The 12,722-nt window shown below is 33.7% G+C and overlaps 2 protein-coding genes across 2 annotated transcripts; one reads left to right on the top strand and one right to left on the bottom strand.

Moving 5' to 3' along the window:
* Positions 1 to 1,216: 1,216 nt before the first annotated feature.
* LOC131595440 (uncharacterized) lies at positions 1,217 to 4,406 on the top strand. Its single transcript, XM_058867786.1, has 2 exons — positions 1,217 to 2,778; positions 3,814 to 4,406. The coding sequence occupies exons 1-2, from the start codon at positions 1,372 to 1,374 to the stop codon at positions 4,168 to 4,170; spliced, it is 1,764 nt and encodes a 587-aa protein (XP_058723769.1). The 5' UTR covers positions 1,217 to 1,371; the 3' UTR covers positions 4,171 to 4,406.
* A 3,924-nt stretch (positions 4,407 to 8,330) lies between these two features.
* Positions 8,331 to 10,229, bottom strand: LOC131595441 (autophagy-related protein 8C-like). The gene is made up of 6 exons (XM_058867787.1): positions 10,025 to 10,229; positions 9,863 to 9,925; positions 9,545 to 9,600; positions 9,409 to 9,461; positions 8,658 to 8,776; positions 8,331 to 8,577 (listed from the first exon to the last, which is right to left on the bottom strand). The coding sequence occupies exons 2-6, from the start codon at positions 9,897 to 9,899 to the stop codon at positions 8,483 to 8,485; spliced, it is 360 nt and encodes a 119-aa protein (XP_058723770.1). The 5' UTR covers positions 9,900 to 9,925; positions 10,025 to 10,229; the 3' UTR covers positions 8,331 to 8,482.
* Between the last annotated feature and the right edge of the window lie 2,493 nt (positions 10,230 to 12,722).

A 12,722-nucleotide genomic window follows, 5' to 3' on the forward strand; every position in this document is an offset into this window, starting at 1 on the left:
TTTAATTAAATATAAATTATTATATTATTTACGTTTAAATTAATTTATATTTATGATTTTTTTTTTAATTTAGACTTATATTATGTCAAGGGCTTAACTCTTAACAAAATGAAAACGATTGATTTTTGCTAGGGGTTTATTTTCAAGCAAAATATCTGACGCAGTCTGAACCACTAGTTGTCCACTAGTCAGAGCCTACATCTGCATGTTGCAAGCTTGAATTTGGGGACAAAATTTAGCGAGAGGATAGGCCCTTGACAAATTGGGGACATCATTTAGTGCAGGGATAGGCCTCTGGCAATTTAGTGATATTCACAGCCCTTCGAAGAACGATTTGCGATCCTCTATTTTTCTGGGGAACGTTTCCCCTCGTACATTTTGTATTTGTAAGGACATTCGCCACTAGTAAGAGATTAAGCTCTGGTAAATTAGGTTTTTTCTGGGAACGTTTTCCCTCATACATTTTGTATTTGTAAGGATATTTGTCACTAGTAGGAGATTAAGCTCTGATAAATTAGGTTTTTTCTTGTAGTGTTTATCATAACACAATCTTTTCACAAATCACCATCAGAGACCAAAATATTAACATTTTCCTTAACTGATATTCGAACACTAGTATTCTAAATTGTGAGATATTAACATCTTCCACTGGTCCTCTTATTTTTTCAATCATCTCATGCTCTATCTTTTTAACAAACAAATATTGTATAAAGCATAAACTATTTGTAAAGAAATTCTAAATTGTTCGATCATGTATATTTATAACCAGCAAATGGACAAATATTTGGGCATGTTGAACTAATGTAATGGCAATGGTAGGGTAAAAAGCAATCACTTTATCTTAATATTTTAGTACAGGTTACAAACGACAAATTTAAATCCATGTACTACAATACATGCCATTTATTTCTCCACACATGTACATTAAATTATTTACACTGATCAATCAGATCAGAACAGTACCATATGTATTTAAAATTAAATAAACAATAAAAAAATTAAAATAAAATTGTTCAAGTAATAAAATAATATACTAGTGGTAAATAAATAAATATGAAAAAGGATTCATGAAAGATTGAAACTGTATCCGCTGCTGTTATCTTTCCACGTGGACAAAAAAGGGTTACTTTGTTTTTAAATTAATTAATTCATAATTACGATAAAAAATGATTTATAAATATAACGAAAGGTTTTAGTAACACCCATTTCACGCTTTAATACCATAGAAGAGTTATCAGAGAGAATAAAAACGCAGAAAAAGAATGAGAAAATCACGTGAGAGTCGAAAGCCCTGAAATTAAGCATAGCATATTCACAGCAACACTCTAACAATTCTCTCTCAATTTTTGTCTCTTATTCAAATTCGATTGTATGATTGGGATTGAAATGGCGAAGGGAAACCCTACAACGACGTTGTTTCGTGAATTGAAACCAGAACAATACGCACATAGCCCAGTTCATTACGCCGTCGCTATTGGAAACCATGCGACGCTTTCTAGAATTATTTCGACTCTTCCGCGTTTACCCGACCCGACTCAGATTCACACTGAGTCTGACTCGGTTGCTCAAGAGAAACTCGCTGATAAAATCTCCGTCGTACTCGACCGCCGTGATGTGCCGTTTAGGGAAACGCCTCTCCATTTGGCGGTTCGTCTTAATGATCTCTCCGCCGCAAAAGCACTAGCTTCCGCTGGTGCTGATGTTTCTCTCCATAATGCTGCTGGTTGGAATCCTCTCCAGGAAGCTCTATGCCGGCGTGCGACTGAAATCTCGGCGATTCTTGTTCGTCATCATCACCGTCTTGCTTGGGCGAAATGGCGCCGCCGTCTACCTCGTCTTGTGGCTGTTCTCCGTCGTATGCGTGATTTTTATATGGAGATCTCGTTCCACTTCGAGAGCTCCGTCATTCCTTTCGTCGGTAAGATCGCTCCCTCAGACACTTACAAAATCTGGAAACGCGATGGAAATCTACGCGCCGACACTTCTCTCGCTGGATTCGACGGTCTCAAGATCCAACGCGCTGATCAGAGTTTCCTCTTCCTCGGTGACGGCGATAGCACGCACGCTGTTCCATCCGGTTCTCTGCTAGTCCTCAACCGCGACGATCGGAAAATCTTCGACGCGTTTGAAAACGCTGGAGCTCCGATGAGTGATTCCGATGTTGCCGGATTCTGTTCACAGACAAGCGTCTACCGGCCGGGAATGGACGTAACGAAAGCGGAACTCATTGGAAGAACGAATTGGAGAAAGCAAGAGAAGACGGAAAATGTAGGAGAATGGAAAGCCAAGGTTTACGAAGTGCAAAACGTGCTTTTCAGTTTCAAGTCACGGAAAGTTTCCGCCGGAGAATCAGGTAGCGAGCAAGTTATACCGTTGGAATTGGACGAAGACGAAGACGGTTTTCTCGTGGCAGAGAATCCAAGTTTTGGAATGCCGATGGAAACTGACAAAAGAAGACATAGCAGTTTCGTTCGAGAAGATAGAGAGTGGGTCCCTATGGGAAGAAAAAGCGTGGATATGCATATGCCTTCAACGATGATGCAACCACCGAGAAAATCATCTGCGACGGTTAGATTAGCACAGCCACTACCACCGCCGGCGAAAGAGAAAGAGTTTATGAAGAGTTTACGGCCGTCTGTATGGCTGACGGAGCAATTTCCTTTGAAAACGGAGGAGCTGTTGCCGCTGCTTGACATTCTGGCGAACAAGGTGAAAGCTGTGAGGAGAATGAGGGATTTGCTCACGACAAAGTTCCCGCCGGGGACTTTTCCGGTTAAGGTATGCCTCAGTTTACCGTTACTTTATTTGTTGGTGTGTTGGGTCCCACTAAATTGTGATAGTTCGACACTTTTGCAGCTTTTGTTAAAATTGCTTGTGAATCGGCCAAATTCACTAGTACATAAAATAAAACTCACATGTCAATAAAATATTTATTAATAAAAATAATTGCTATAAATGTATTATTTGTGTTATTTAGTTTTTGCTCCACATTCACATGAACAATTATAATATTTTTTAGAGTTTAATGATAGTGCACTGTCAGTGTAAAGAAGTATTACACAGACATTTAATCAGATTATTTTAAAGTGCCAAATCATTTTAGTATTTTAAACTTTAAAGGCTGACTTGGTAAGATACATGGTTGTCATTGGTTGACAGTGTAAAAAAATTTACACCGTCAGTGCACATCCCCTTTTCTCTATTTTTTAATTGATAATTCTTTAAATGTTAACTATATTTGAGTTTAAAATTGTTCTTTAAATGTGAACTTTTTGTGCATTCTAATTTTTTTATTATTTCTATTTTTATATTAAACTTATAAGTTTTAATATAAAAAAATTTCTTCCAATTTTATTTTTGATTTAAACTTTTTTCCTACTGTTTTATGCTTCTTATCAATCAAATAATTTTATTTTTTAGATAACAGATAAAATTTTGGTTTATGTATTTTTATTGCTAAGAGCTAAAACAACAAAATATAACAAGAAAAAAAACATGTAAAACTTTTTTATGTCAAATAATCTAGTGGCCGATATTCATCATTTTGAAAGTGAATAAATGAGATATTAGAGTTTGAATCTATGCTCTTGCATTTAAAGTATCTGTATTTAACAAAAATAGTAAGTTTTGTCCATAATGTAATTGGTCAAATATTTTAATAATTGGCTGGATTTGAATATTTGATTAATATAGTTGTCAAACATTACAAAAATTGATGAACAATTTTTTATAGATAAATTTATGAGTGATTTGATTTATGATAAGACTTTGATGGAAATATTGTGTTATTGACATTTTGAATGGGTGGTTCAGGTGGCAATTCCGGTGGTCCCTACGGTAAGAGTTGTAATCACGTTCACAAAGTTCGTGGAGCTTCAACCCGTTGAGAAATTCTACACACCCTTTACAAGTCCAAGGCATTTGGTAGCCGAAGATCATGAAGATGAGCAACAAAATCCAGAAACTCGTCACTCTTCTTTTTCATCCTCATGGTTGAGACGAAACAATAGTCAATCAGGAAGTTCAAGAAATAAACAACAACAACGATCTTCTGGTGCATTTGATTTAGACCCTTTTGTTATTCCTGAGGGATTTACTTGGAGTAATAATGGGGATGATAATAAGCCAAAGAAATTGAGCAAGTCCAAATCTGTGAGAAAATCCAAATGAATATGATGGTAGTTTAGCTGCATCGCATAATTTGCATCCATAATGTAGATATATCCCTGTTTAATTTTTATTACATTATTTGATTTAAATCAACTTGGGGATTTCTGGTAATTAATTTGTGTTCATATACTTCACAGTGGGTAATTTAGCAGCAAATTGTTCAACTGTACTTTGCTCACAGTTTTGTTTATATGTTACTCCACATTACATTATATAGAATGTAACCTTTAGTTTTTGATTACTTGAATTGAAGCAACGTCCATAAAATTCTATTCAATTTTTTATTTGCATATTTGCTGCACCAACCATTAAGGCTCAACAACACTCCTCATTTTTTTGAGCAAAATGGTCAAAGGAGCATAACATTTAATTTTGTCAAAAGTAGCATTATTTGTTGTCTTAATCTCATCATGCATGTATCATACCTTGAGAATAAATAAAGAGATGAGACAACGGTATATGACCCTCTTTATTTTGACTACAAACTTAGCAATATTCAATTGAATCAGGCTCCACATAACTTTACTTTGTCTCCCCATAATACAATATTCAGTTTCCCAAGAATGTAGAACACATTGCTCTATATTCTTTATTCTTTGGAATAGCCTTTCTCTTTTCTTCTTTAAGGTTCTGATAGTAACCCTTGAACCAGATCTTTGATTCCAATCAATTTATTTAAAGCTATGTCCTCATCAATAAAGGAAGTTTGTTGGTAATATTTACTGTACCTTCAAAGAGCTAAAAGCATATCTTTACTTTAATCAGAGTTTGATCAATGTGTGTTCTTTTTGCCTCAAAGTGTGTGTTACTGATATATAATCACCTAAGTTTTATCTTTGATGAAAGTGAACACCTTTGTTGCCAACGGCAAATAAATTTGGTCTTGTAGAATCATAACAATGCTAGTTGAACAAGACAAATATAATTCCACATGGTAATTTACAATGCTGGCCAAGGTATCACAACTCTATGATAAAGCCGAAGATTAAAAATTAAATTACAATGAAATTTTCTTGATAACCCTCTATATAATTTCAAGTTGATTCACTTACACTTCTCTTCTTAATTTCTTGGCCTGCATCAATTCCAACAGTCATACGAGGTACTATTCATGTCTCTGCCTCTAAAGCATCCTTGTTTCAATTTTTCAAAGCATAGACTTGCCAACAAATATCTACTTTTTCAAAATTTCTTTACCTTACATGGATCCTAGAATCTGAATTAAGAAATTTCAAGTCTTCAAATACATAGTTAAGAGTTCGGTCATGACAGCACGCTATTCTCAAAATCCTACTAGATATAAACAATTTTTGTGTTGGACCAAGTTCATACAGAGTTTTGTTCTGACTTTAAACAGAACTCCGCATGTGAACGGTGGGATTGATCGTCTTAGGTTAATTCACTTGCATTAGTATGGCGCAAGATCAGATACCAAAATTTTTAAAAAAATTAGGAGTCAGTTTGAAAACTTTTTTTCCTAAGTGGAAAACTATAATTTAATTGAAAAGTTCCTATACAAATTAAGCCAAAGTGAACCTTTATTATCCATTCACAAATGCTCTAAATGAGTAGTACTAATGATTGTTTTATGGCTCTGATGTAGAATTCAGAAAACATGGGCAGTGAAGCACGAAGTTGGGCAGATCAATGGGGCGCAGGTGGTATTGGAGCTATAGAATATGATGAGATCGACACTAGATCCCAAAAAGACACAAACAACAACAACAAGAATTCTGGTGCCAAGGTTGGTTTCACTAAAGCCAAAGCAGTTGCTGTAATAGGTCTTGAAAAGATTAAAAGTGATGCCTCAATTTGTGTTAAATGGATCACAAACCACTTTAAGAAAAAGAGAACATCCATTTAGTTTTGGGTGGATCCAACTTGCATGCAATTCTAGCATTTTCGTTTGCACTTTTGCTTCCATATTGTTTTGATTATTACAATGATGCTGTTTAATTATTCTTAATTTCCTTGTGATATGATCATTGCCTCCTGTCACATGTCAATTGGTTGTTAACTTTCAAGCACCAAAGTATTTGTCGGGCGTCTTCACGACAATATTAACAAGATGATCTTGTGGGTGTTTTGTGGGGCTATGATATGAGCACATATTTGATTCATATATAACATCAACAAATTTTAAATTTTAAATTTTTATTTTTGAAAGCAATTATATTATCAAAGAAATAAATTGTTGGCTGAATTGCGCATTGAGTGGTTTTGTTTAAAACTTTTTGGGGCACAATTCAAAACTGTATAGCAGTACTCGTTCAAAGAGTGTTAGGGATGACGTGTTAATTTCAAATTTAAATTCTTTTTAGTACCAAATAAATAGGATTAATATCAAGCCACAAGTGTAGCCCGAACCAAATCAATCCATCTGAACCACACATAGTATACATTATTGATATTGCTCTCCTATATGCGAAATTTCGACACACCCCAAGGAGATTTCCTCTACTATATAAACACTTTAAAGAAGTGAAAGTTGTTCAATGTGACACTTATTGAATTTTTTCAATTCAGTACCCCAGATTGAAACTTTGACACTTTTTATGGAAAATATTCCAACATTAATGCTTCAACATTAATTATTCCAACAATCCACTATTTAAATTTTAAAATAGGATTTGAAAATTAGCGTCAAGGTACATCAACAATGATGTTAACAGATTTGAACCTTAATATAGATATTAAGATTAAGATTCAATAAAGTGATTGCAGAGTTGAAATCTGTCTCTAACATCAAACTTACATACAAATTTTTTAGGTGAATTCTTATCTACCCAACTCAAAAAGTGAGGGAAAGTTACCTTCAATGTGAAATGTCTTAGAAACAACAAACAATTGTACTATTTTATAATTAATTAAATGAGTTAAAATTAAATAGAATCTTGTTATTGGTTGAAGGTACACTACCCAATTTTTTGTGATAGATAGAGAAGTTGTCCCCAATTTTTGAGGGTGTACTTTCAAAATATTTCATGTTATATTGGCCATGCACGTAATCCTATGCCTATGCCTGAGATCATTAAGAAGCGACTCAACTTTAAAATTTATCAAGAGTACTCCTGTAACTATGCACTCTATTCTATATATAGTATAAATATCATTAAGAGTTTATAATACCCAACTTATAATCACTTTAAGAACCATGCTCAATAGCATGATCATTCTTATATCGCATTACAACTTGATATTATCTGTTGAATCTAATTCTTGCGCTGCTCATTTAGGATGGGTTTCTATCATGAACAATTCATTGATCCATTGGAAATAGTCTCAGCTCGTTTAGGATGGGTTTTTATCATGAGCAATTCATTGATCTATTGGAAATAGTCCCATATTTTTACTATCTTTTAACTTTATTTGCATCTAATCCTCCCGTAGATAATAACTTTATTTGCATCTTAATTTTTGCATTAGTCTCGGTACTTCGAAATATTAACTTTATTTGCATCTTAATTTTTGCATTAGTCTCGGTACTTCGAAATAAACGTCTTAAAATTGTTATTTTTAAATTTCAAAATGTTTTTAGTTAGGTATTTAGAGATTCACAACCCCTAAATTTAGCCGGATATTCACAACCTCAAAAATTAGTTTTAGCTTGAGTGACTTGAATCACGAGTATATCTATTTCATAAATCACGAGTATTTACGCATCAAATTAAATTTCCTAAACAGAATTGCTTGAGTGACTTGAAGTCTTTAAATTTCTTATACAGGATTGCTTGAATGACTTGAAGTCTTTCCTTTCGCATCAAAACATTCTTCCTAGATTAGTGAGTGTGAGTTACAATTGTGACTCTGTATCATATAGAAGAGTTGATGTATGGCACAAGCCAGGAAATTTAACCAACGTCGTACGTTTAACTTTTTCTTCTATAGCTAATAACTTCAGTTATAGTTTTCCATAGTTTTTGGTGTGGGAAAGTCTTGAGAAAAAAACATTTTCTGAATTCTGATTCATATTTTGTTGTTAAATCCGCTTGATTGAATAGAATCCTGGTTTTTCAATCAAATTATGGATTTGACCATGCAATTCTACACAAATCTTTGTAGAAAATAGTGATTCTAAGTATTTTTCATCCAAAAGTAACATCATTGATAAAAGTAGAATATTTTACTGAAACCAATGGTTTCAACTGATAATTTAAATGTGCAGTAACAAAATCTAAATCCATTAATAGAAAACTTGAAATTCATAACATAAAAGATAATGAAAATAATAAGAAATGCAGCATTTAGGCCATGTATTGTAAATTGACCGCTAAGATGGAAGGTATTTACATTAGCTTGTCTCAAATTATTCCTACTGGGATCCAAAGGTATTCTCTCCACTGTAAGTCATGTAAAGAAAGCCATCCTCATCCTTATGTTCTTCATAAAGAGCAGACATCAAAGCAGCTGCAACAACAGGGAATTTAGTTAGTAATAATCACTACTAAACTGGCAAGGAAAATCATTTGGTAAGGCTGGATACTTACCAGTTGGCGGTAGAGTGTTATCGATGAAAACAAAGATAGCCTTCTCTGCACTGAGCTTAATTCTTTTGCGGACAACATAAACAAATTGACCAACGGACAAGTCAGCTGGGACAAGGTACCTACAGCATTACAACAAGAATAGACCAATTAATAATCAACTAAACCATGAAAATTTGCAAAGATCAAAATATATAATAGTTGATAATTGATTATCTTCTAATTTCCAATACTTATCATCCTTATAGCTGATATGCTTCAAAGGTATTGAGAAAAATATTAAACTAGAGTCTTGTTTGGAGGTAAGCTTACTATCAAAATAGACAAATCTGAAGAATTCCTCAAATTCAAAACTTACTCAAACCATTCCACACATTGGTTTTATATTGGTAATCAACTACATTCCTTTTCAGTTAAATGGTCCTTCAAACTCAAAATCATGATTAAGTATGTAATTATAGTCAAAGGATGTGGTGCCAAAGGCCTAGTACCCTGCCCTACACTTTGGCCAAATAGAATATGCAACAAGTATGTCATTGAAATTCCATGCAAAATAAAGTTATGGAGTGGCATGTTGAAACCTCATATCACCATATATTTCCAATGGCATTACCAAATATGTTACTGATGATACAAAATTGGAACCATCCAAAATCTTGCCAAAAGCATCAAAACCCAAAAAAAAAATAGGTAGCAAAATAACATTCTCTAAGGAACTAAAACAGACATAACAACATGTAAGGTAATCACTTACTTCTTTTTATCAATGTCAGCAATGTCACTTCTTCCGGCTTTCTCCACAATCACCTACAAACAAACGCCATATTTCAGCAAGAATGCATAAAAAAATAAACACAGATATAATGTATGCATACTGAATAGAATCTTACAGGTACTCTATCAGGATACTTGTCTCTAATGCGAGTCGATTCAGCTTGCCTTCTTTCTGACATAAACAAAAACCATCAAGCTGTTATTCATCTCCAATAAATACACAAGGGTTTTTCAAAATCATAAAAAATTACACATACACCTATGTAACACGTTAATTCATCTAAAGCTAAAACTCATCATCATCAAGAAGTCCCAATAATTTCAATTAGAACAAAGGAGTGAACTTTGAATTCAAACAATCCAAAGATTCTGATTCCCAATAAATACCAAACATAGAAATTCTATTGATAAATTATATACAGAAATTAAAATACCGAAAGGGTGTTGAGTCTTGAAGGAAGCCTTAGACATGATCAATTTGGAAAAGCAAGAACTCTCTGCAAAATTCAAACACCAAAACATCAGAAATTTCATTCGATTGCGATTGAAAAAGAAGAAAGAAAAAAGAAAAGCTTGAAAATTTTGAGAAAACCTACCAGGAAAAAATCGATGATCGAAGTGAAGATTTTGTGTGGATGAAAGGAATTATTGGGGAAAATAAAATAAGAGGAGGGTTTATAAATATTGAAGATGAATTGATAAGGATTTGAGAAATTAGGGTTTTTGTTATTTTGTGTTCCTTTCTTGGTGGGTTCTGTTTGAGTTTAACACGGAATGTTTACTTATACATTCTGTTTAAGCCTTGGATCGCTTCGAGAACAAGTAAGCTGCGCTGGGTGGGTGGGTGGGCTTCGATCAATACGACGGCGTTTTATCGTGTTAGTTTGATAAAATAGGTTTGATTATTTTTAGGTTTTTAGTGGCGTTGAGCTGGGATGGAAACCTAATTAAGCTCCTAATGTAGAAAATCATTATAAATTTTTAATTTTTATTTATTTTTTATTAAATTGAAATTGTATTTCTTTTATTAGATTGAAATTATATTTCTTTTTAAAAATTATTTTTATTGTATTATATATTTTTGTTTAAATAAAAATTACGAAGAACTTCTTTTTTACAAAAAACAGTTCAAATTAAAAGTTGATTTAAATAATTTTTTTAAATATATTTTAGATTTTATTTTTTTGAAATTTCTGTTCCGTTATGGAACCAAAAATAGAGTGAGGTGCGAAAGCTGCGGAGGTATACGAGTTAGGAACCGATTACCAAGTGTTTTCTACCTTCGTGTGGATTGGTGGGATAAGATGTTGGTTACCCTCAAATTTTCTCTTTGTTATTCGATTTGAATCGTTGATCTTTACTTTTTCCCTTACTAAAAGAGTTTAGGTATTGTTCCTCAAGTTCTCATTCTTGTTGTTACCACCTTTTTGTTTTTTCTCTTCGTTATTCGATTTGAATCGTTGATCTTTATTTTTTTTCCCTTACTACAAGAGTTTAGGCATTATTCCTCAAGTTCCCATTCTTGTTGTTACCACCTTTTTGTTTATTCTCTTCGTATCTCTCAGCTTCATTTACCGAACCTAGGTTTTTGCTTGACGAATTAGTTTGATGGTAGCAATCATGGTGGAAGATTACTCTTGTGTCAACCCGAGTATTTAGTCCATAAACCTGCTTTCGTTCAAGGGGGAGAAATGTCTCTAGTCCTTTAGAAATAGGGACTTCCTCTGATTGGGGAATTCTACTAGTTTCGGCAAAGAAAAGGATATTTCATAAGTTTGAAAGGTGCTATATCCCTTTTTACTCTTGCATTTTTAGGTAGTTGGGTGTTCATCTTCCACTAAGCTCTTTCGAAAAGGAGGTTTTGGACCAACTTCATGTTCCCCCTTCACAACTCTATCCATGTGCCTAGGATTTTGTTAGAGTATTCCAGTACTGGTATAAATACCAGGGAAAGGCAGTTCAGCTTCCTGATAATTCTTTTTTAACCTTTTTTAAGTATGTCCCATTTCGAAGGGTTTTGTTGGTTACAAGCTTGTTTCGCTTCGTCTTGCCAAAAACCATGTCTTCACGGTCTACATCGACAGCTGGAAGCAATTTAAACCTATTTACTTCTTAGTTAAGCCCCTTTCTTCTTTTGTCCATGAAGAATTGTGTTGTTTCTTTTACACACGCCGGACAAACTGAATGCACGGACTAGTGATAATGATTTTGTCTCCGGATCATTTTTCTAAAGGCACAAAAATTTATTGGGTCCCTTTTGAAGCACTTAACTAGGTTGATATGAATATGAAAGTGATTCAGCTTTTGTTTTCTAAGGATTTGATACCCTGCAAGGAAGTAACAAAAACTAGTTTCGCGGAGGAATGAAAAAATGTGTTGATAAGTTGTTTTATTTCCCTTTTCTTTGTGGGCATATGGATTTGTTCAATCTTCATTCTTTTATTTTTATTCTCTTTTCAAATAAATACAGGAAAAGTCTCATCTCTATGACCAACATCACACTAGAACCCGAGGTTCCTCTGCTTATTTTGACTCCTTTGAAAGGTCACACCAAAAAGAAAAGTGTTTGTATCGGTGTAGTTATCCCCAATAGAGATCTGGTAAAGAAGCTGACACGAGTGAAAGTTAACTCAGGGGTTTATGTTGTTAAAAGCGTAGAAGGTGCTTCTCCACATTTGCCTTCCCTGTTGGTTGGTCCTTCCTGTCAACACATAAGTAGAGAGTATACTCTACTACCTGTGAGAGTATACTTCTTCCCCATTGTCATAATTAAAAAAGGCGGATAAAGATGCAAGCTAAAATTTTAAATACGCAAGCGCGTTATTCACATAGTTAAGCATATTACTAAAAAGGGAAAATATAAAATTTTAAATATGCAAGCACATTATTCACATATTCAAGCATATTACTAAAAAGGGAAAAAAAATATTTTTTTTGATTCAAAGATACTAGAATTCAAAGTACATAAATCAAGAAATTATAGGAATTGAAACATTGCAGGATACACAAAAATTTAAACACACTTAAAGACAAAAAAAACACACAACTGAGGCTACTCTTCATTATGCATATCATCATTAGTGAACATATCCGGAGATAGTTGTCTCAAGTCTTGGGAGAAGTGAAAAACCAAGAAGTTGATATTCTCATTTGTCATCTTTAGTCTTTAGCTTATTTCTTTGAGCAGGTCTTCATCATTGGTCAGTTTAGGGATGTCATAATCAAAATCTCCCATATTCATGGGTACTTCTTAATTTTTTTGTTTTGTTCCTCTTTTATTTCCCTTGGAGGGTT

Source organism: Vicia villosa, linkage group LG4 (genome assembly GCF_029867415.1).
Source record: "Vicia villosa cultivar HV-30 ecotype Madison, WI linkage group LG4, Vvil1.0, whole genome shotgun sequence".
In the NCBI taxonomy this organism is placed as follows: Eukaryota; Viridiplantae; Streptophyta; class Magnoliopsida; order Fabales; family Fabaceae; genus Vicia; species Vicia villosa.

What these genes read in the sequence shown, in the direction of transcription:
- LOC131595441 (XM_058867787.1), bottom strand. Translation starts at nt 9,899, where the DNA reads ATGTCTAAGGCTTCCTTCAAGACTCAACACCCTTTCG. An exon ending in AGTATCCTGATAGAGTACCT is followed by an intron (nt 9,462 to 9,544) that starts GTAAGATTCTAT and finishes GTTTGTTTGTAG; the next exon opens with GTGATTGTGGAGAAAGCCGG. An exon ending in TAACACTCTACCGCCAACTG is followed by an intron (nt 8,578 to 8,657) that starts GTAAGTATCCAG and finishes CTGTTGTTGCAG; the next exon opens with CTGCTTTGATGTCTGCTCTT.
- LOC131595440 (XM_058867786.1), top strand. Translation starts at nt 1,372, where the DNA reads ATGATTGGGATTGAAATGGCGAAGGGAAACCCTACAACGACGTTGTTT. An exon ending in CGGGGACTTTTCCGGTTAAG is followed by an intron (nt 2,779 to 3,813) that starts GTATGCCTCAGT and finishes TGGGTGGTTCAG; the next exon opens with GTGGCAATTCCGGTGGTCCC.